Source organism: Notolepis coatsorum, assembly GCF_963971535.1.
Source record: "Notolepis coatsorum genome assembly, contig: SUPER_7_unloc_3, whole genome shotgun sequence".
NCBI classification, from domain to species: domain Eukaryota; kingdom Metazoa; phylum Chordata; class Actinopteri; order Aulopiformes; family Paralepididae; genus Notolepis; species Notolepis coatsorum.
Window position 1 is genome coordinate 470,950 of NW_028174878.1, and position 22,204 is coordinate 493,153.

General features: G+C 43.7%; 1 protein-coding gene across 1 annotated transcript in view; it reads right to left on the reverse strand.

The window, feature by feature from the left end:
• The window catches only part of mad1l1 (mitotic arrest deficient 1 like 1), a gene marked incomplete at its 3' end in the record, with an annotated part of 226,511 nt that overhangs the window by 148,076 nt on the left and 56,231 nt on the right, over nucleotides 1-22,204 (reverse strand). The window contains exons 10-11 of the mRNA XM_084338322.1: nucleotides 18,645-18,731; nucleotides 2,893-3,037 (exon numbers count right to left, since the gene is read on the reverse strand). Coding sequence (XP_084194448.1) covers nucleotides 2,893-3,037; nucleotides 18,645-18,731 — 232 coding nt within the window. The remainder of the gene's footprint in view (nucleotides 1-2,892; nucleotides 3,038-18,644; nucleotides 18,732-22,204) is intronic.

The window sequence follows — 22,204 nt, forward strand, 5'->3', positions numbered from 1 at the left end:
ATGATGAAATACAGTTTGATGGCAATCAGCGCGATATAAAAAATTCCAACTAGACGTACTTCTAGAAGTTACTACACGTCATCTGATGTTGACCGGATGGGCGAGGGGGCGTTTATAATTCCGTGGGCAGCGTTATACCAATCATCTAATGTGGGTCAAATGTTGATAATATCAGTTATTATCGAAGACGGTAACGTTACACGCTGAAACTCACCCCAGTCTCCGCGCGCCGTTGGGCGATCATCGTCGAGTAGAAATTTTATCATTATGGGATATATTATTACCCGGTCCATCTCCAGCTTGTATAATGGTATATACGTCCAAATCATGTTGTTTATCGAGTTATTGGCAATCGATCGCTATGTAGTGTGACGAGCTAGAGTGCCGGAACCTATACCGAGTGCCCGGAAGTAATATGGCCGACCAGCAAAACCTCTACTGCGCTTCCTGTTAAGCGGTTGCGCCGATCGGCCACCAGATGGCGCTCCTGAACCGCCAGAGAGCTCAGTGGGTCCTGCTGGTGGATCTCAGGCCAGCGGAGGGACATTATGAATCCGATCGCAGATTTTTGAAATATTGATATAAGGACGCTGTACAGCGTCCCCCGGCAACTTTAGCATGGCCAGCAAAGACGTCTAAAGACGGGTCCCGGCAGTCAAAGTGTTAATGGGACGTTTCGTTTTGAACAGTGAGCTAACGTGAGCTATCATGCACTACTAGACTTTCTGGAGCATTTGTTGATATCAGTAGCTAGCCGGCTGGCAGGCTCACCGAGGTCCCAGTGTCCCACTAGAGACTAGTGTTTACAACAGCCACGGGTGCGGGAGGGAGGAGGAGCAGCAGACGCCGCAGCTCTCTCCGTGTGTCCGAGTTCAGTTCAGTTCGGCTCACTATAGGAGGTCGAACGCGTCAAAAATATGAAGCAATACTAACTTTACTTTTCTTCATAGCTAAATGAATCAGACAGTCAGCCAGTCTATCAGAGTGAGTGCTCAGTCGATTGTTCCCGCTGATCATACCTGCTGAGTGCTCACTGCTCAGCTCGCGCGAGTGACGTCATCGCGTCATCACACGCCTTGGATAATTTAGGAGTGAAATGCGAATGCAAGGCTTGAAAGCACTACTCGCAAGCCCGCCCCCAGATAATATTTACCAATCGCAACGGCCAATTAAAGGGGCAATTCGCGATCATCTCGTCGCAATGTACAGCCCTGCGATATAAGTCTGTGCAGTTTTTCCCCCGCAACGGTCAAATGCATCTAACATGCTTTGCATCGTCACCATTCTTTTATGCCCACGTCGCGTGGGTAGATGTAAATTAACGTTACATTAGCTGCTTAAGCTAAGCAGCTAACCGAGAGAGAACAGGAGAGGGGAGAGGGGAAGGAGGAGGGCATTCTGTGTGTGTGTGTGTGTGTGTGTGTGTGTGTGTGTGTGTGTGCGTGCGTGCGTGCGTGCGTGCGTGCGTGCGTGCGTGCGTGTGTGTGTGTGTGCGCGTGTGTGTGCGCGCGTGTTTGAAAATACCAGATGAAGTCAGGAGTATTATATTGATATTATTTACTGAGGATGGACAGATAATGTTGATATTTAAACATGAATACCATTAAATGTATTCATGATCATCATGCAACATAAAACAGTTTGGGAGAGAGAGGGGTTTTAGCTTGCGTGTTGCGAGTTCCAAAACATTTGACTTAAAGTTTAAAGCTCAATATATAAAAACGTGGCACTTTACAGTGAACAGGAGGTCTATTTGTAATAAAAACAATAGATTGACGGGCGGTCAGGTGGCGTAGCGGAGATTGCGCTCGTCACCAACGCAGGAGACGCTGGGTTCAAGCCCAGCTCTCGGCATTGCTACCAGCTTGGCTGGCCGTTCATACTAATACAATTGGCAGTATTAGGGGGTGGGAAAGCTGGCGGGTGGGAATCTGGCGTTGTGGACAGGGACGCCTACAGGTCAGGTCTCGGCGCTTGCTAAGCGGGGCAGGACTTGGTGGAGATAGCGTGCCCTCCCACGCGTTACACTTCACCAATGAGAGTCCTCGCTGCCAAGTGAAAAGAGCGTCACTGGCTTGACGGCGCAGGTCTCGGAGGAAGCGTGCATTCGACATCAGGACACCCTTGTACCGACTCGTGGGAGAACATGCGTACAACAACCAGGTAGGGGAGGGGGGGGAATTGGCACAACGACTAAGTGGGACGGGGAGAAAATCTGAGAAAAAATAGGAGAAAGAGAAGGGCTAAAAAAAAAATATATATATAAATGTTTTTCATTTAAATGTCTGGAAGAGCTCAAAAATTAAAACGTCAATTGATATTTCCGTAGCCTTTTTTTAGTTGATCTAAATGTGACTGATAAATGGGCACATAATATCGTCTCATATCGATCGCAGGCACCTGAATCTAATCGTATCGTGGCAGACTTTGTGATATCGGCAAATATCGTATCGTTGTCCAAAGAATTGATATCGTATCGTGATGAAACTGGTGATTCCCACCTCTAATAAATACCATGTCACATGACAGCTCTGGACCAATGAGGAGATAAATACCATGTCACATGACAGCTCTGGACCAATGAGGAGATAAATACCATGTCACATGACAGCACTGGACCAATGAGGAGATAAATACCATGTCACATGACAGCACTGGATCAATGAGAGACTTTCCTATAGGTTTAAGTACAGTGCATCAGTATGTACTGATATAAGGTCACGTTGTTCTGACGTAGGAGAATGTGTATATGTGTGTTACCTTGGTGAAATAGTTCCGTTATGCAGCCATCAAACCAGCGTGTGTGTGCGTGTGTGCATATGTATGTATGTATGTATGTATGTATGTATGTATGTATGTGTGTGTGTGTGTGTGTGTGTGTGTGTGCTCTACCTTAGTGAGCAGCAGTGCTTTCTTCTGCAGGTTTCTAACCAGCGCCTCCGGTGTCTCCCTCTTCTTCTGCTCCTCCAGGGCCTTGCCTCTCTGCTGGGACAGCTCCCCCTGCAGGTCAGCCTGGGCGCGCTCTGCACTCCTCACACTGACATGAGACAGAAGAGAGGCGGGACTATGAGAGGAAGTGAAGGAGTTATTGGTCCTCATTCACGAACGGACTTACGAGAACGGTTACGAGCTAATTTCATCGTAGCTCCACTTACGAGCTTTTCGGGTCAATTTTGGAATTCACTGACTAACCGTTCCTTCTAGGGGATTCACTCGTAGCTAAGAGCAGGATTTACGAGCGTGGAAAGACAGACTGGTGTGCGCTGTGTTCTTAACTCATTGATCACCACGCTGTTTTCCCATCTTTACTCAATGGCGCCACAGTTATTGACCATTTTTGCTATGTTTGTGGTCAATTCTACAGACATCCTCGGATTTAAATAATTATAATAATAATAAATACAACAATATTTGCATAAAAAAATTACGGCGATTCCCACCCCTAATTATTATTTTAGTGCAATAATTCATGTCTATTAGGGCTGGGAGGTATACTAAATATTAGGTATGGATTTTCACTGTACCATTGTCAATTATATAGTACATATTGTAAAACATATATATATATATATATATATATATATATATATATATATATATATATATATTATACTGTATACATACAGCATTTTTTATACAGCAAAATGTTTCATTGCAGCAGTATAAAATAAACAAAAACAAAATAGACCATGACACTTGTCTTACAAGATAAAATTACATTCACATTGTAATTTGTACATGAGAACTAAATACCATCAAATACCATTATACCGTCAAAACTAAGAATACAGGGTGCGGCTGGGTAGCGCAGTGGACTAAGCACTCGCCTACCACCGCAGAGACTCTCGGATCGAATCCAACTGTTAGCGGTAACTCCGGCTTGGTCAGTCGTCCCTACTAACACAATTGGCAGTGTTAGCGGATGGGAAGCCGGTGGGGTATGTGTCCTGGTCATTGTAAACTGCGACTCCTATTGGTCGGTCGGGTGCCTGTTCAGCAGGGAGAGGATCTGGGGGAAATAACGTGAACCTATGCACACGTTACGTTCCCCCAGTGAAACTCCTCGCTGTCAGGTGAGAAGAAGCGGCTTGCGACGCCACATGTATCGGAGACTAGGGATGCCCCGATCACGTTTTTTGACACCGATACCGATCACCGATCGCCTTGAGCCATATCGGCCGATACCGATCCGATACCGATATTTTTTGATAAAAAAAATAAAAAAATAATTTTATATACATTTTTTATTTATTTTTTTTAATAAAATATATATATTATATAATTAGACTTGTAGTTGTATTATCTGCGAGACATCGCCACCACGCAACAAGTCAAAATGCTCGCTATCTGCAAACAGCTCCACTGTTTAGCCTCCAGCTACGGCCAGGATTCTCCGGCGCTGCAGCTGGACCCTCCGGCGCTGCAGCTGGACCTAGTATTGGTATAACGTTAAATCACATTCAGCAAGCCCTCAGCTCGAATACGCATCGAGTCAATGTTATAAGACATTGATATCAGGAGCTATCTGTAGCTACTGCTAGCCGGATATATAACGTTAAGACGACGCCTCAGTGAACTATTTAGTTGAATGGGACATTTCGTTTTGAACAGTGAACTAACGTCAGCTGACGCGAGCTAACGGAGGTATCAACATGCACTACAAGACTTGCTGGAGCATTTGTTGATATCAGGAGCTATCAGTAGCTAGCCGGCTAAATACCGTTAGACAATGCCTACTAAAAGTGAATAGTTGACTGGGTAATTTTGTTTAAACAGTAACGATAGCTAGGTAGCTAACGTTAGCTCAGGTCGAATGCACTATAGACTGAGCAGAGGAGCCTCCTCCTCTGTGTTTACAAACTGTACACGGGTGCGGGCGGGGCTAGGGAGGAGGAGCAGCGGCAGTTTGCAGGTCCTGTGTGTCTGAGACAGACAGCGAGTGAGATCTCCGCTTGATCGGTTTCCGCGATCTGCGAATATGACTCATTATCGGAATTCACCAATCGCATATTTATACTGATTATCGGCCGATAACGATCGGTGGCCGATCGATCGGGGGATCCCTATCGGAGACATGTGGTAGTTCTACACCCTCCCCAGGCCGACAGTGGACTTTTGTGCACATGAGTCTCCCGAACAATTTAAAACCAAGCACGAGTCAGAGCTTCCTACGCTGAGGTATGGTCACTTTTCCACCTGATGCGCACTTTATTTATTTTCTTTATGCTACGGAGATATACACGTTTCTAAGGATATTAAGCTTTCTCTGTATATTTTCACACCGCCAACAAAGTAGCCTACTGGATCCATTGTCTCGAAATGGATTTGGTAGCGGTTTACATTTACATTTAGCTGACGCTTTTATCCAAAGCGACTTACAAGTTCTGTACGACAAGTCATCAGGAAGGGCACAACTCTATCAGCTGAGTAACAATGTTCATCAAAGTGTTGAGTGCTACAGATGAGGTACTCAAAAACTGAGCGCCCTCCAACCGAACAAGGCCACTGGCCATGACAACATCCCCTCCAAATTCCTCAGAGACTCAGCAGCCGCCATCACCCCAGTCATCACACACATAATAAACCTCTCCATAAAACAGGGACACGTCCCCAAGGACTTCAAAAATGCGAGAGTAACACCCCTGCACAAAAAGGGCAGCAAATTAGACCCAGGCAACTACCGCCCTGTTTCTATCCTTACATCCATCTCGAAAGTCATGGAAAAAATAGTATACGAACAGGTCGGAAAGTACCTTGCGGAAAAAAATCTAATCTACGAATTCCAATCTGGCTTCAGAACATCCCACTCCACTGACACATGCCTTCTCTATTTGAACGACCACATCAAACAAGAGGTGGACGTGGGCAAATACTGCGGCATGGTCATGCTGGACCTACAAAAGGCCTTCGACACCGTCAATCACACCATTCTGATTGACAAGCTAAAAGCAATTGGTTTTGATACTCTATCAGTGAGCTGGATACAATCCTACCTGGAGGGGAGAGAACAGATGGTGGAGGTAAACGGTACCCTACCCTCCCCCCCCCCCTCCCAGTGAGCTGTGGTGTTCAACAAGGAAGCATACTAGGACCGCTACTGTTCCTAATTTATGCAAATGACATGTCGTCAGCTTGTGACTGCAACTTGTTCCTGTTTGCGGACGACTCAGCCCTGCTGGTCTCTGACAAGAACAAGTTACAGGTTGAAAAAACCCTCAGCTCAGAACTAGGCAAAATCTGCATATGGCTCGCTGATAACAAACTATCATTACACATGGGCAAAACAGAGTCCATTCTCTTCGGTTCAAATAACAAACTCAGCAAGACCGACGGCTTCTCAGTTACAGTGGGTGACAATATTGTCACAAGGAAAGATGCAATTACCTACCTGGGTTCCATCCTAAAGGCTAATCTTTCCTGTGACAAAATGGCATCCAATGTAATACAAAAAGTCAACCAACAAACTCGATTCTTGTACCGGATCTCCTCTCTGGTAAACAAGAATACCCTGAAGACTCTGGCAGGAGCACTCATTCAAGGGTACTACGACTATGCTTGCACGGTACCAAAGCACCTCAAAGGCACAAAAAAACAAATTACAAAACAAACTAGTCAGACTACTGCTTGACCTGACTCCTAGAACCCACCTCACCCCTGCCCACTTTGACAACCTAGGATGGCTTAGAGTAGACGACAGAGTACAGCAACTTGCAATGGGCCTGGTCTACAAAATACACTACACGACCAAGGTACCCATGTACATGTCAAAATACTTCCCAAAGGTCAGTGAATACCACGATCACAACACCAGAGGGAGCTCCACAAATCATGTTAAACCCAGATTCGGCTCAAACAAGGGACTAAACACGTTTCGCAATTATGCCACATCAATGTGGAACGCCCTACCCAAAGCTGTAAAGGAATGTGAATCACTACCCACTTTCAAAAACACTCTCAAAGAACACCTACGGGAGACCGCAATTCGAAACTGGCCCCTACAAATGTCCTAACCCAGTTGTACAGTAAATTACCAAGTATGGCTTTGTCAGTATTCCAATGTACAGTGTACAGTGTTCGCCACCCACCCCCTACCCCCCCCCCCCCCCCCACCTCCAATGTACAGTTCGACTTAACAAACCGACACAACTCACTTGCCGTACTGTATACGCGTTGCATGATGACGCTTTCGCATTGAATTGTGGGCGGGATCAGTTTGTAGTCTTTAGGCAGCTAGATCGGTAAAGTTAGCTATACCACTGCACTACCACGTTACATTGAAATCGGGGAGGAGAGAGCGGGGGGAGCATATGAATGAATGTGGATGAGAGCCGTGATGTAAGTGGTTGCAGCTATGGCTGTGGGGGTGCTAGAGACATGATCGAATAGACTTTTATGCGCCCGAGTTTCCTGAACACAGCGCGACCCATTCCTAAATCGATCAGAACTAAATCGGACGATTTACATCACGGCTCTCATCCACATTCATTAATTTGCTCCCCCCGCTCTCTCCTCTCCGATTTCAATGTAACGCGGAGATTCAGGGTTAGGGCACACCCCAAAATCTGACCAATGAGTGACAGTTTGCTCGCGCATGCGTTTGTTTTGGTCCGCTGTTAACACAGCCGTGTGAACACAAACAAACTAAGGGACATTGTATCATTATAGTCCCCGTGTCTCCCTGAATCGGAACAAAGCAAACGAACTACAGGTGTGAAAACGCCCTAAGAAGTGGGGTGACGTGGGCTGACTTTGGTAGGTTGGTAAACAAAATAACTCCATCATTCTCCTGCTCTTACAAGTCAGCGCTACATCGTCATGGTCTACGGGGCAGGAAGAGGGGCAGGGGGAACCAGAGGAGGAAGGCTTGAAAAAGAGAATCGTTAATGTTTAATTAAGTAATTGAAGAGGAACACCGCACACATTAAAATAATCCATCATGTTCTTTACGTCTGGGACAGTGTGATGGATAATCGCGAACACGAGCTTCTCTCTCCAAAAGCCAGAAGCCAGAGAAGCGAGACACAAACTCTATAACGACTGGAGCGGTTCCATCCACAATGAACGGGAGACTGGTTTTGTGGAGTTTTTATACCCAAATTAGCTTTATTCTACGGTGGTGTTCTCCGTTGTGAAACAGAAAATGCACCGGTATACTCGGACCGTTCCCCTGGGTGCTCTCAGTAGATAAATTTTTTATGTAGAGTAATAAAAAAGATAATAATAATAATAATAATAATAATAATAATAATAATAATAATAATAATAATAATAATAATAATAATAATAATAATAATAATAATAATAATAATAATAATAATAATAATAATAATAATAATAATAATACATACATACACAGAGCTTGTAGAAAGGTGAGTATTGTTTTTACCCCCAAAAGATTCTTGAAAAATGGTGGTGGGTCAACAATTCAGTAGGGCTGTCCCCGAAGCCTGTTTTTGGGATCCGAACTTAGTCAGGGTTTTTCGAACGGACGTTCGAACCTTCGCTTTTAATAATAAAAAAAATATTCAAAGAATGTATAAATATATTTTTTTTTAATAAATATCCTCAAACTAAATCCTCAATTTGAATAAAGTGATTAATCTGATTAAATTCGTATATATTTTTTTATTAAATCAACTTCCCTTAACCCTTTGGTTGCCGAAAACGGAGATCTACGTTTCAGTGGCCCAGCGCTTGAGTGCCGGAAACGTAGATATATGTTTCTGTTTCGGTATTTCTTTTATTCGCTATTGCCATTCATCGGGGCAGCCTGTGCATGCTGTACTGAATGTGCCTGAGATCGCAGACGGTCAATACCGCCGCTTACCGCCTTGCGGCGCTATTGCACTCCATTTGAAACAATGTAGTTTCTTTTCTCTACCGAGCTGCGGTGTGGGGGCGGGTCCTAAACACTCCGGCAAAACAAGCGCTTGTAGGCAGGGTGCGATCCAGGAGGGGAGCCCGGGGAGCTATAGCTCCCCTAGATCAGACATCAGCTCCCCTGCAAACTTGATTTGCGATTTTTTGGGGGGTCTCTAAATTACTGAAAATAAATGCTACTTTTGCCATGCATTTCTCATTTTTCTGTAATTTTCTGTATCATCATCGTGTATAATAATAAACGTATGCTATTTTGGATGTATGATTAATGATTTGCGCACTAATTCACACGTAATATGGCAACATGCATGCTATTCTTGCAATTACCATTCGGTGCGCGGCGGCGCTACAGCCTGCACGGCACTGTCGGCACACATCAAACTTGACCCGTATGTAACCTGTGCTGTGGCTGTTACTTGTTGACACAGACAGTGATCGTTTTGACAGCCAGTAAAATGTCTAAACGAAAACAAGTAAGCCTAACCAATTTTGGTTTCACGAAGACAGTGAAGCTGACAGAGCAGCAGGAGGCGGGAATCGGATCATCTACAGGCGCAATTACACCTGCGGCTGGTGCTGCTCCGGTGGCCGTGGGGACTATTATTAATATTACAATGATCGGTGACGGTGCCGGCGCCGAAGAAGCTGGAGATGGGGGTAAGTCAGGAGTCTGAGAGATAATCATCTCTATCTAACTAAATAGATTTTTTTTTATCATGGAATGTGCTGTGGAAGCCCCGTCCAGACGGCCGGACGGTAAGTGAGTCGTCCTGAGCACTCCTGGCTGAGAGGCGCGCGCCTGATCTTGCGTTGATCTGATATTTCTTTCCCCGCGATCGAAACGTGTCTGTTATATGTGTGTGGGCCGTGTACCGTTGGTCACATCACGGCACGAATGGGTGCCCCACTGCAAGCCCCCTTTCATCCTTGCATGATGAAAGATAATACCGATAATCTAGCGTTGATTTCAGATTGATTGTTGATCCAAGCGAGGAATGGCAACGTGATAAGTGAATTCCAATAAAACGCTGTTTTCGCGTCTTCTCATGGGATTACTCAGAATCACTGAAACTATACTCATATTCACCACGGTATAAAATGGAAATGTACAGATGAAAAAACGATCTGTTTTTTGCATGTTGACTGGAAGAAAGTCACTGACGATCGAAAACGTTATTAGATCCATAGCTATAATATTTAATATAGTTTTTAGCACTGCAAACACGCCATTCTATCCATTGAATAGAACGCTGGCACTGAAGGCCCACAGTGCCCCCTGCTGCCTGGCAATCAAAGTGTTAATGAATATAACTCATCAGTTTTAATACTATAATATTAGTGTAGCCTAATCTTTATCTGCAACTGTGAAGAAAAACCCCATTGGTTTAAACAGAATGAATACACATAAACAAATAGAATAGAATATAATTCGAATGCCAACATAACGAACAAAGGTCCGAACATTCAAACATTTGGGCTCAGCCCTACAATTCAGTTCTACATAGTTCAGTCTTTTCACATGTGTTCAGCAACTATTTTCTAACGTGTAGAACGTGTTTAGAAACAAATCTCTGACTCGAATTCACAGGGACGTTGACAGGGAGACCGTCGCAACCAAGAGAGATAGTGGCCATTAGCAGAGGCGCGAAGGTGTTTCTGTTGTGATTTATTAAAACACGCCCAGTACGCTCATAGATTGTGACTTCCAGCCTAACGGTGGACAAGCAGCGGTGGAGCGTTCGATACCGTGCATTACCGCGGCTGAGGATGTGCATTTCTCTGCCTTCCAAAATAAATCGTTTTCTTAACCATTTCTTTAGGCGGGTACTTTGTTTTATATAAAATTGCAGGGCGATTAAATTGTGAAAAAGAACGTGAACACCCACAGCCGTCTGGGGGCGTGAGAGGGGACTCTCAGCGCTTTATACACGGAGGCCTGGGACGACGGTGTACATGGTTTTTCTTTCTCATTTCATCCCCACTCACACTGAATGCCAGGATCATAATGGGTGAGTGACTACGGGTGATTAGGTGGTTCAGCCCCCTGCTTCTAGATGAGCTGGTCTGAGTGCCGTCATATAGCATTGTGCCATGATCACATACTGTAGCATTGTACCATGACCACATAGCATTGTACCATAATCGCATAGCATTGTACCATAATCACATAGCATTGTACCATAATCACATAGCATTGTACCATAATCACATAGCATTGTACCATAATCACACAGCATTGTACCATGATCACACAGCATTGTGCCATGATTGCATAGCATTGTACCATAATCACATAGCAATACAGCATTGTGCTGGTACTCATTATTCATTATGTCTGGTCTCCAGTGGTCCAGCTCATGCTCGTTAATGTGGTATTGGGCTGTAATACCGGACGTTGGTATCCAGGGCACGAACCCCACATTTTAATTCATTGTGACTTAAGAATTTCACCCGCCGATTTATGTGCTTAGCAAAAGCAGTGGTCAGAATAAAATAATAACCATGATCAAACACAGGCCAGGCGACCTGCCAAAGCCGCCAGTAGATTATTTTAAGCACCGCCCGTTCCAGTGCACCACTGGAGGACAATAATGATGATGTCAGAGCTGTGTAACCAGCTTCTCTTCCCCTCCTCCCTTAAACACAACCCTCCTCCCTTAAACACAACCCTCCTCGGAAAACTCCAACATTTTGGGAAATTAGCTTATTTAACATCTTCCCTGGAGTTAGACAAGAAGATACATACCTTTTTTGTCTCTGTGCGTGCATTTAGCTTTGGGAACAGTCGCTCCATTAGCGTAGCTTAGCTTCATCACTGGAAGTGGGGGGGGCAATAGCCTGACGTTCCCTTACAGTGTATATACAGAAACCAAATACAACTCCAAAACGTTCATGTAAACATGTTGTGACCTGTGTATTTACCACGTGGAGAAATAAAAAATAATTGAATTAGACAATTACGTTTTCTAAGCAAATATACTCAGAACAATTTTTTGCCTAAGCACTCATCTCTGCGCGCAGTCTGTGATTTCTACGTGAAGCCGTGTTTGTTGACATTCTCATTAATTCAAAGGATCCGAACCGATTGAAGTTTATGGATACCATGACTTAAAATCCTCTTACCTTGACGATTAAAAGCCTCCCCAATTTAGAAAACAGTAATCCAATGGCTGGTATTGATAATATAATACTAACTACTGCACGTAGCTAACCGGAGCGAACACAGAACCGGATGGTCACTAAAGCAGATATAATGACTTCCTTTCTGGGGTTTTCAAAATAAAAGTGCGACGTTTATAGCAGCGGAAAACGTTTATTTTGTACATTATCTAACGTTAACACGAACCTAAACTAACTTTAGGTTAGTTGTAACGTTAGTTTAGGTTCGCATAGCACCTGAGGAGGAAGCAGAAGCTAAACGCATTGTGCAATAAAAAAGCAAAAACCAGTCCTAGGAGTGTGCGGTCCCTTCTTTCTTTTTGAAGGTTTTCTCCTTTTAGTTATATATATATATTATATACACATACATTTATTTTTTTACCAACCTACCAAATTCAGCCCATGTCACCCCACTTCTTAGAGCGCTGCACTGGCTTCCCGTTGCTGCGCGAATCCGCGTCAAGGTCCTCGACCTGGCAAACCGTGCAGCGCGGGGAACGGCTCCCTCCTACCTCCGGTCAAAGGTGCGTGTCGATTTTGGGGATTTTATCAATCAATGTCGGATTATTCAAACGAAATTGGTTTGTGTGAAGCCAGCCCTACTCTCCTCCCTATTAACCCCCCCCCCCCCCCCCACACACGTCCCTCCTCCCTCCCGGACGTGTCTCCTCGCCCCGCGCTGCCTGTTGTAATATTTCATAATGAGCTCAATACGCTCATCAGAGGGTAGAGCTGGTTAGTTAATATTTCATAATGCGCACTATACGCTCATCAGAGGGTGGAGCTGGTTAGTTAATGAAAGACTGACCAGAGCAGCAGACATGTCTCTCTCTCTCTCTCTCTCCCTCTCTCTCTCTCTCTCTCTCCCAGCAGGCCTGACCTGCCTCTGCAGGACAAGTCTAATTAGTACAGGAGACACACACACACACACATGTGCATGCATGTGCGCACACAAGCACACAAACACACACACAGATAGGCACATACACACAAGAGCATGCATGTACGTGCACTGGCACATCAGTGAGCACTGTCAGAGTGCTATCAGAGTCAGGGCCGCTTTAATTAACTTTCCAACAATTAAGGAGTTCTCAGAGATATGCTCCGTTAGATACAACATGAGGAAGGGAGGAGAGGAGAAGAGAGAGAGGGAGAGGGAGAGAGGGGAGAGAGAGGAGATATGGAGAGAGGGAGAGAGGGATAGGGGAGAGGGAGAGAGAGGGAAAGGAGAGAGGAGAGAGAGAGGGAGAGGAGAGGGAGAGAAGGAGAGAGAGGGGAGGACAGAGAGGAGAGATATGAAGAAAGAGTTGAGAGAGAGGGAGAGGGGAGAGAGAGGGAGAAGAGAGATAGGGAGATAGAAAGGAGAGAGAGAGGAAAGAGGAGAGATAGGGAGAGGGGAGAGAAGGAGAGACAGGGGAGAGGAGAGAGAGAACAGAGAACAGAGGGAGGAGAGGACAGAGAGAGGGGGATAGGGGAGGAGAGAGACAGAGATAGGAGAGGAGAGAAAGAGAGGAGAGGAGAGGAGAGAAAGAGGGAGGGCGAGGAGAGAGGGAGGGAAATGGAGAGAGAGGGTGAGAGAGATGGAGGGAGAAGGAGGAGGAGCGAGAGGGAGGAAAAGGAGAGAGAAAGATGGTGAGAGAGAGATGGAGGGAGAAGGAAGAGAGGAGCGAAGAGGAGAGGGAGGGAGAGAGAGAGGGGGAGAGGGAGGGAAGGAGAGGGAAGGAGAAATAGAGGGTAGGGGAGGGAGAGGGAGGGCAGGAGAGGGAAGGAGATAGCAGGAGAAGGTGGGAGAGGGAAGGAGGGAGAGGAGAGGAGAGGAGAGGAAGGGAGTGAGGGAAGGGGAATGAGAGCGCAGGAGAAGGTGTCTCCCAGGAGAGAGAGAGAGAGACAGAGAGGGAGAAAGACAAAAGTTCACATCAGACTCACACGTGCGTTGGAGAACACGCGTGACTCGACTCGGACTCGAGATGTCTGACTCGTCGTGAACCATGGTTCTTTTAGTGTTCCGTCTGGGGCATTAACATTAAGGAAATGTCTGATGAGCTGAATGTCATTCCCTTCCTAATTATCATTTGGTGCAACACGGCCACGGAGGACTCTGTGCTGCAGCAGCAGCAGCAGCAGCAACACCGTCACGGTCGGAGGGAGCTGTCCAGCGAGAGAGCGGTGCTGAAACCCTGTGCATTGAGCACACGTGCAGCTGCTGTGCCGTGTGTCCTAACCTCTGGCTAGTGGCTACACAGTAACATCCCAGACAGTCAGTGTTGCATTCAGAAAGGATCAACAAAGAAAGGATGTTGGATCGACCACTTCAAACGTATAACTCTTAAAAGTATGTGCATTGCAGTTTGTGTGGGGTATCACTCTGGAATGGTGTGGATGGGAGTATAAAATTAAGCAAAAATATCAATCAATTTAAAGGTAGCTATAAACAAGCACTTATGGACACATACGAGAGAGGAGCTTGAGCAGTAATGTGACTGCCTAATACATATTTTTTCTCATTTGGATATTTGGATATATAAAAAAAACTGTACTTTTATTAAATGTTTCATTATTTGTTATATTATTTTCATTTTTATTAAATTATAATGTAAAATATTGTAAGGAAGGGGCAGGGCTTGATACATTTTTTTCACTTCCACGTGTTCCTTCTCGAACACTGTATGGAAATAGTCTTTGACTATTTATCTTTTTGTTTTTTAAAACTTGTTTTATGTTTCTATGTTCGAGACAAATAAAAATCAAATCAAACTTCATCAGGCACCTGGAAACGCACCCGGATGACTCTCACTTGGTAATGTTCTTCATCCTCCTATCAGCCACGTTCTTCAGCCTATCAGCTACGTTCTTCATCCTCCTATCAGCCACGTTCTTCATCCTCCTATCAGCTACATTATTCATCCTCCTATCAGCCACGTTCTTCATCCTCCTATCAGCCACGTTCTTCATCCTCCTATCAGCCACGTTCTTCATCCTCCTATCAGCTACATTCTTCATCCTCCTATCAGCCACGTTCTTCATCCTCCTATCAGCTACATTCTTCATCCTCCTATCAGCCACGTTCTTCATCCTCCTATCAGCCACGTTCTTCATCCTCCTATCAGCCACGTTCTTCATCCTCCTATCAGCCACGCTCTTCATCCTCCTATCAGCCACGTTCTTCATCCTCCTATCAGCCACGTTCTTCATCCTCCTATCAGCCACGTTCTTCATCCTCCTATCAGCCACGCTCTTCATCCTCCTATCAGCCACGTTCTTCATCCTCCTATCAGCCACGTTCTTCATCCTCCTATCAGCTACGTCCTTCAGCCAAACACAAGTTTAGGTATCTTAAGAAAAACCAGACACATATTAAACTTGAGATCATTATACACAATTTAGTGTACTCTTTTATTACCATATCTAACTTACTGTATAGAAACTTGGGGAAACATACAAAACTAATCTGAATCCTATTATTATCTTACATAAAATGGCAATAAGGGTTGTGAATAGGGATGTCCGATATTATCGGCCGACCGATATTATCAGCCGATATCGGCAGTAAAATGTGATATCGGAAAATATCGGTATCGGTTAAAAAAAGAAAAAAAAACAATAACAATATTTGTTATATATATATCCAGTGAAATTATTAGTTACCTGAAATTATTCAGTTTTTTGGACGGGGAAACCCTGCATATATCGGTATCGGTTGATATCGGTATCGGAAATTAAGAGTTGGACAATATCGGAATATCAGTATCGGTAAAAAAGCCAATATCGAGCATCCCTAGTTGTGAACAATGTTAGTTATCTCCATCCTACAAACACACTGTTTTTTGAACTAAGGGCATTAAAGTTCCTTGACTTAGTTGACCTTAAAACAGCAGAGATAGTTTTTAAAGCTAGAAGTTATCAACTGCCAAGTAACTTACAAATTTTGTTTAAAGAACGAGAGGTGAGGTATAATTTAAGAAGAGCACTCAATTTGAAACAGCCGAGAGCTCGAACCACACTTAAAAGTATGTCTGTGTCAGTTAAAGGAGTGAAACTCTGGAACAATCTACCGGATGAAATAAAAAACAGCAGGAGTATTTTTAAGTTTAAAAATATGTTTAAAAACAGGGTTCTAGGATCTTATAGTCAAATTTTACGTACATAGAATCTGTTTTTCTCTACCATGAAACTCGGGTATTGCAGATAAACTTTTGATTGTCCTATGTTGGCTTATGTTCTTTTCGGGAAAGTTTTTTGTTGATTTTTAGTTTGTTTTATCTTGCAAACTTTAACTTTTTTGAATTTGTTTTTGAATTAGGGGTAGGTTGCTCTATAAGCCTTCAGCTTCTAACCTATCCTTTTCGTTAGTTTATTTTGTTAAAAATAAAATAAAAATAAAAATGTTTATTTATTTGTATACAGTCGAAATAAATAATTCATTCATTCATTCACAAGAAACCCTTTCAGGATGATGAGATATTCAAGGAGGCACTTCTCTCAGCCGCCGACGAGTCGTTCTGCGATTTTAAAAGCAGGCCGTCCACAGCCTTCCGTCGTCCCAACAGCGACACAGGGATGTTAGAGGAAAAAGGACATTGAAACCTGTGTGCATTTCTCCTCTTCAGTCCGATGAGTCAACAGACTTTACTGATGCAGCACAGCCGTGTCGTCTTCCGTTCATATTGAAGTGGATATAATAGCTGCTGCCTGGACTCCGTTTGCCCCCGACATGCGAGAGAACAACCTTGCTGCAATGTATCCATGATTTTGTGATTTGAAATGAAAACTGTGTCTTCTTTCTTGCTCAATATGGAAATTTAAAGTAGAGTAGGCAAAATACAATGGGGGTAATTATTCACTGTTAAGAAGTAATCAGGAGCAAGTGCTGTCATGAGCATTGTACGTGTCTTTTTTATTATTGTTTGATAATATCAATGTTTAAAATATGTTTATGTGTTTTCCATCGTCGACTAAAAACACACTTCTTCAACCAATATCTGAAATGAGAAATTTAAATAAAAATGCAATAGAAAATACTAGGACTGACCCCTATTAATCGATTAGTCGACTAATCGGTCGAAAGGAGCTGTAGTCGACTGGCCAACCTCTTAGTCGAATATAAGAAAAAAAAAGAAAAAAAATGTATTATTATTTTTTTAAATTTGTATCATTCTTTCCAAAAGAAAAGAGGCCTAGAAGCGTGGCTAACGCTAATGGCACGCATACCAGAGGCTAACTGCCTACGAAAACAGGCACAGAGGCACTGAAAGAGGATTTCACCCGTCTAATCACACACTAGACTAGACAAATATCAAGATGTATCCATCAGTGGACCAATTGCATGCTTTTGCAGAGGACAAGAAGCCTTCAGTCGACTCCTTCAGACATTAAGCACCCCCCACAGCCCAAATGGAATGATAAAACATATAAAAAAAATAAAAATTAAATATTATACTTTATTTGTATTATTATAATTTTTTTTAAAGTCGACCAATAGTCGACTAACGGCAAATTTTGGCCAATCCTAGTCGACAATCCAAATCCTTAGTCGGGGACAGCCCTAGAAGATACTAACATTGTACCGTCTTTCACTCTTTTCACTCCTACAGTACTAAGGAATCTTTCATTCCTATATTGCTACCTACTATGCTAATATGCACTCAAGACCGTAGCACTCAAGTTCAACAATGACGAACAATGTTACTGACTCTTAGCTACCAGAGTTGTACCCTTCCTGCTTGACTTGTTACTACAGCTTTGGATGAAAATGTAGGTTGTCAGAACATGTTTATAAAAAGGGGTTAATTATTAACTGAAGTAATCCGGAGTGATATCAACAGAATTTTAGTCATCAGCACTACCCTAGAATGGACCATACTTTAAGAACGCGTCGGTGGTTTTAGTCTCTTCATAGGCTACGTTGAAGTTGAACCTACTGTTTGTGCTCGGGCGGGGGGGGGGGGGGGGGGGGGGGGGTGTGCTGCATTTACAACACAAGATAAAATGAGAGCAGCCAGGCACAATAATATAGTTTTAACTTGATTTACTTGTTTTCATGATCGCGGGAAGCCAAACTCAATGAATCGCTCCAGCCCTACAAAACACGTACAGCCCAATAGGTGTGTGTGTGTGTGTGTGTGTGTGTGTGTGTGTGTGTGTGTGTGTGTGTGTGTGTGTGTATGTATGTATGTGTATCAAATCAAATCAAATGTATTTGTAAGGCCCGACAACACACGTTAATGTCCCCATGGGCCGGACACGCCTTCTTTAAACAAGTCAAGAAGAAACATCACAATAAATCAAGAACAAAACAAAAACACCATGAAGTCCAAAACATTTTAAATAAATGAATGCAACACTCCCAGACATACCCCACGCGAAGGTGAGGAAAAACTCACTAAAACCTAGCAATAGGAAAAAATGCACCACAGGCAATGTGGAGGAGAGAAACCTTAGAAGGGCCGTTCAAGGGGGGGGATCTCCCTTCTTAGATGTCGGTGATAGTAGTGTTGCAATAAAACAGGTGAAACAGTTGGTAAGCATTCACCTTAGTATAGCTACTGTGAGGGAGGGTGTGTGCGTGTGCGTGTGCGTGTGTGTGTGTGTGTGTGTGTATGCGTTACCGGCTGGTGAGTGTGTAGTTCTGCTCTTTGAGAGCGATCTCCCTCTGCTGGATGAGAATCACTTCTCTGGACAGATCCTCTGGCTTCCTATGGAGACACACAGCAGCATGGGACAGTCAGCGCATGCACACACACACAGAGATACACATAAATAGATACACACACACACACATAAATACACACCGATTGTATTGACAATTGGAGGTGGGCTTCCCACTCTCCAAGACGTTTATAACAAGCGTTGCAGGGCCAAGGCTAAGAGAATAATCAAAGACTCTAGTCACCCAAACAACTGCTGCGGTCAGGCAAGCGCTACCGGAGCCTCATGGCCTGTACAGAGAGACTCAGAAGGAGCTTCTATCCCCAGGCCATCAGGATGCTCAATGACACTATGCAACAACCCATCATCTACACACACTGCACACACATCCACATGTACACACTCACTTTAACAAACACTCACCTTACCACTCACTTTAGAGTTTAGACACTTTATATGTATCTATTATTAAAGAGAATGGCACCACATTCATACCTCATTTGCACCCTATACCCCAAGTTTTGTACCTCTGTATTCTACTTCACTGTTACTCATTTACTCTGTATGTTTTACTTACATCTCTCTTTACTGTATGTAGCACACTCCCAGGGGCTCATACAGAAACAAGCATTTCATTATAAAGTATTCTGTATTTTGTTTCCGACAAATAATAAACAAACTTGAAACTGATAGAGATACACATACATACACACACTGATACACATGATACATAGACACACAAAAGTACGAAAGCAATAGTCAAATGTGATGAATTCTATCGAGATAAAGTCTAGTGAGTCAAGAAAGAGAGAGGTGAGAACAGGAGAGGTTCAGTAAGAAGAGAGAGAGAGAGGGGAGGACACAGAGAGAGAGAGAGAGAGAGAGAGAGAGAGAGAGAGAGAGAGAGAGAGAGAGAGAGAGAGAGAGAGAGAGAGAGAGAGAGAGAGAATACATTATTTCCTTGACAGGAAAGAGTTCTACTATTCTAGAGGAAGGGGGGAGGGGCGTGGACGTGGGAGGAAGAGCGAACAGGACTTGAATGCAAAGAGAATAGATTTATTTCCTCTCCGTCCTCTTTTCGGACAGAGACAGAGACAGAGACAGAGAGAGAGAAACAGAGAGAGAATACATTATATCCTTGACAGGAAAGAGTTCTACTATTCTAGAGGAAGGGGGGGGCGTGGGGAGGAAGAGGAGGACAGGGGAAAGTTAGCTATAAATAACAACATGAAGGACTTGATTATGGATTTTGCCCTGTTGGAATCTAAATGCAAAGGTTGTTTTGTGTAAATACAAATGGGTGGGTCCAAAATGAATGTTGTTGTTACATGTATCCCCCCCTACTTCCTATTTCCCCGCATGGAATGCACCCGATTGGATAAAATGACATGCTGGTGCTCTAGTGTGACATCTAGTGGCTGAATGTTATGTATAGCACCTTTAATTGTTTATGGGATTACCACAGTACCGTTTTTTTCCCATCATTAGCCAGTGATGAGCAAAACTCAGGAAACTCTCTCTCTGGCTGATCGAGCTTGATGAGTAATGGGCCACTTATGTATTCTCTCTCTCTCTCTCTCTCTCTCTCTCTCTCTCTCTCTCTCTCTCTCTCTCTCTCTCTCTCTCTCTCTCTCTCTCTCTCTCTCTCTCTCTCACAAAACAAACCCATCATCAACCATACTCCCGCGCAACACATTATGCATATACGCCTACATTTTATACAGGTAATATTCATATACTGGTTCAAATAAACTATTTGATAGTATTTAGAGCAAGAGTTTTGTGTGAAAGGAATTATAAAGGCCCGTATAGACTCCTGTCCCAATTATAGGCCTTTTGTGTTCAATGGCTGTAGCAAATAAAGGCCTGGACTAAATAATTTAAGCCAAAACGAATGTACATATTGGGGCTTTGATGCTCCAGAGCAGATTGGTACATGGACACAGCCGAGCAGAAGAGTACAAAAGAGCTCTTGGACAGCAAGGGGAAAAGGAAAGGGATGAAAATCAAATCAAGGTACAAATACAATAGGAATGTTACTACAGACATATTCTGAACCGTCAGTAGCATCCATTAGTAATTTCAAATTACGATTTTGGTTTCTACGGAATCTGCGTTATATTTTGAGTGTTGGAGACAGACATCAAACAGTATTCATTCTCACTACGTGAGCTCTCTTTTCCCCAATTAGATTTCAGTTGAAACCTCCAGCCGTAATAACTTTAGACAGACATTGTGAAGGGTGCACACACACACACGCGCGCGCGCGCGCGCACACAGACACACACACAGACCAAACTCTCCCTTCAGCCACCAAAAAAAACTTTTAAAACGTCTACTCCCCAACCCAATTTTTTTATTCACCAACCCAATTTCAAATGCAGTTTTATCACCGCTCCCTCCCACAATGCTCCATCAGCTATCCTCTCACTTCAGAGGGGGGATTTTAATTTCTGTCAAATTTATTTTTTTCGGTTGACAAGTGCGTAGGCAGCCATACACTCGCACGCACACACACACACACAGACAGACAGACAGACAGAAACACACACAGACCCACACACAGACAGACAGACAGACAGACAGACAGACAGACAGACAGACAGACAGGCAGACAGACAGACAGACAGACAGACACAGTGTAAGCAGAGTACATTTGCTGAAGCTCTATCTCTCCGTAATCTTCTTGATTCAGACGGACATTGTGACCGTCTCTCTCTCTCATTCACACACACACACACACACACACACACACCCCGCTGCGCGTGCCGCGGTAACATAAGGTCTGACAGCTTGACTGTGTCTCTGAGAAGACAATATATCCCCCAGTTCTCCATCCCGGTCTCTATTGTCTCTATTATCTCTCACACATCACACCTCAGCGCTGGAACAGAAGCACGTCCTGCTCTTAGTCACACTGAGATTCTACCAATCTGTCTACTCAAACCAATACGGACCCCCTCTGTTGTGAAGGATCAGATTAAACCGAATATATATGTTTATTTATATATATATATTTAAATAGTATTTGTATATCGTTTGATATCCCCTGTATATTCCTTGTACAATATGCACTGAATATCCCTTTAGTCTACTAAACAGCCCATAATAGTTTCATTCTACCATTGGACGAGAACCTGGCGCCAGCAGCCATACCCCTAGGTTCAAGTTCAATCGTGCCGCCCAACATGTCGTGGCAAGCCCCGGTTCCGCGTAGGAATACGTCTGGCGAAATACGAATGGTACTATTTGTTCACAGCGCATATATATATGGCGCAAGTAAAGTAGAACTTTCTTTTAGTCCAGTTCTTTACCCTCCAACAGAGTAACAGACGCGAAGCCTCACCCACGACGCACGTGTGGTGCAGTAAGGCCTACTTGGCCTCAGAATAGGCATTGAGATATCGTGTGGATTAATAGTTGAATTGTCATAGTTTGGCACTATACCGTCGAGTTGGACGTATTCTATTAAGCTAATAATAGTCTATTTATGTATGGTGCATCGTTCGGTTAGAGTTAT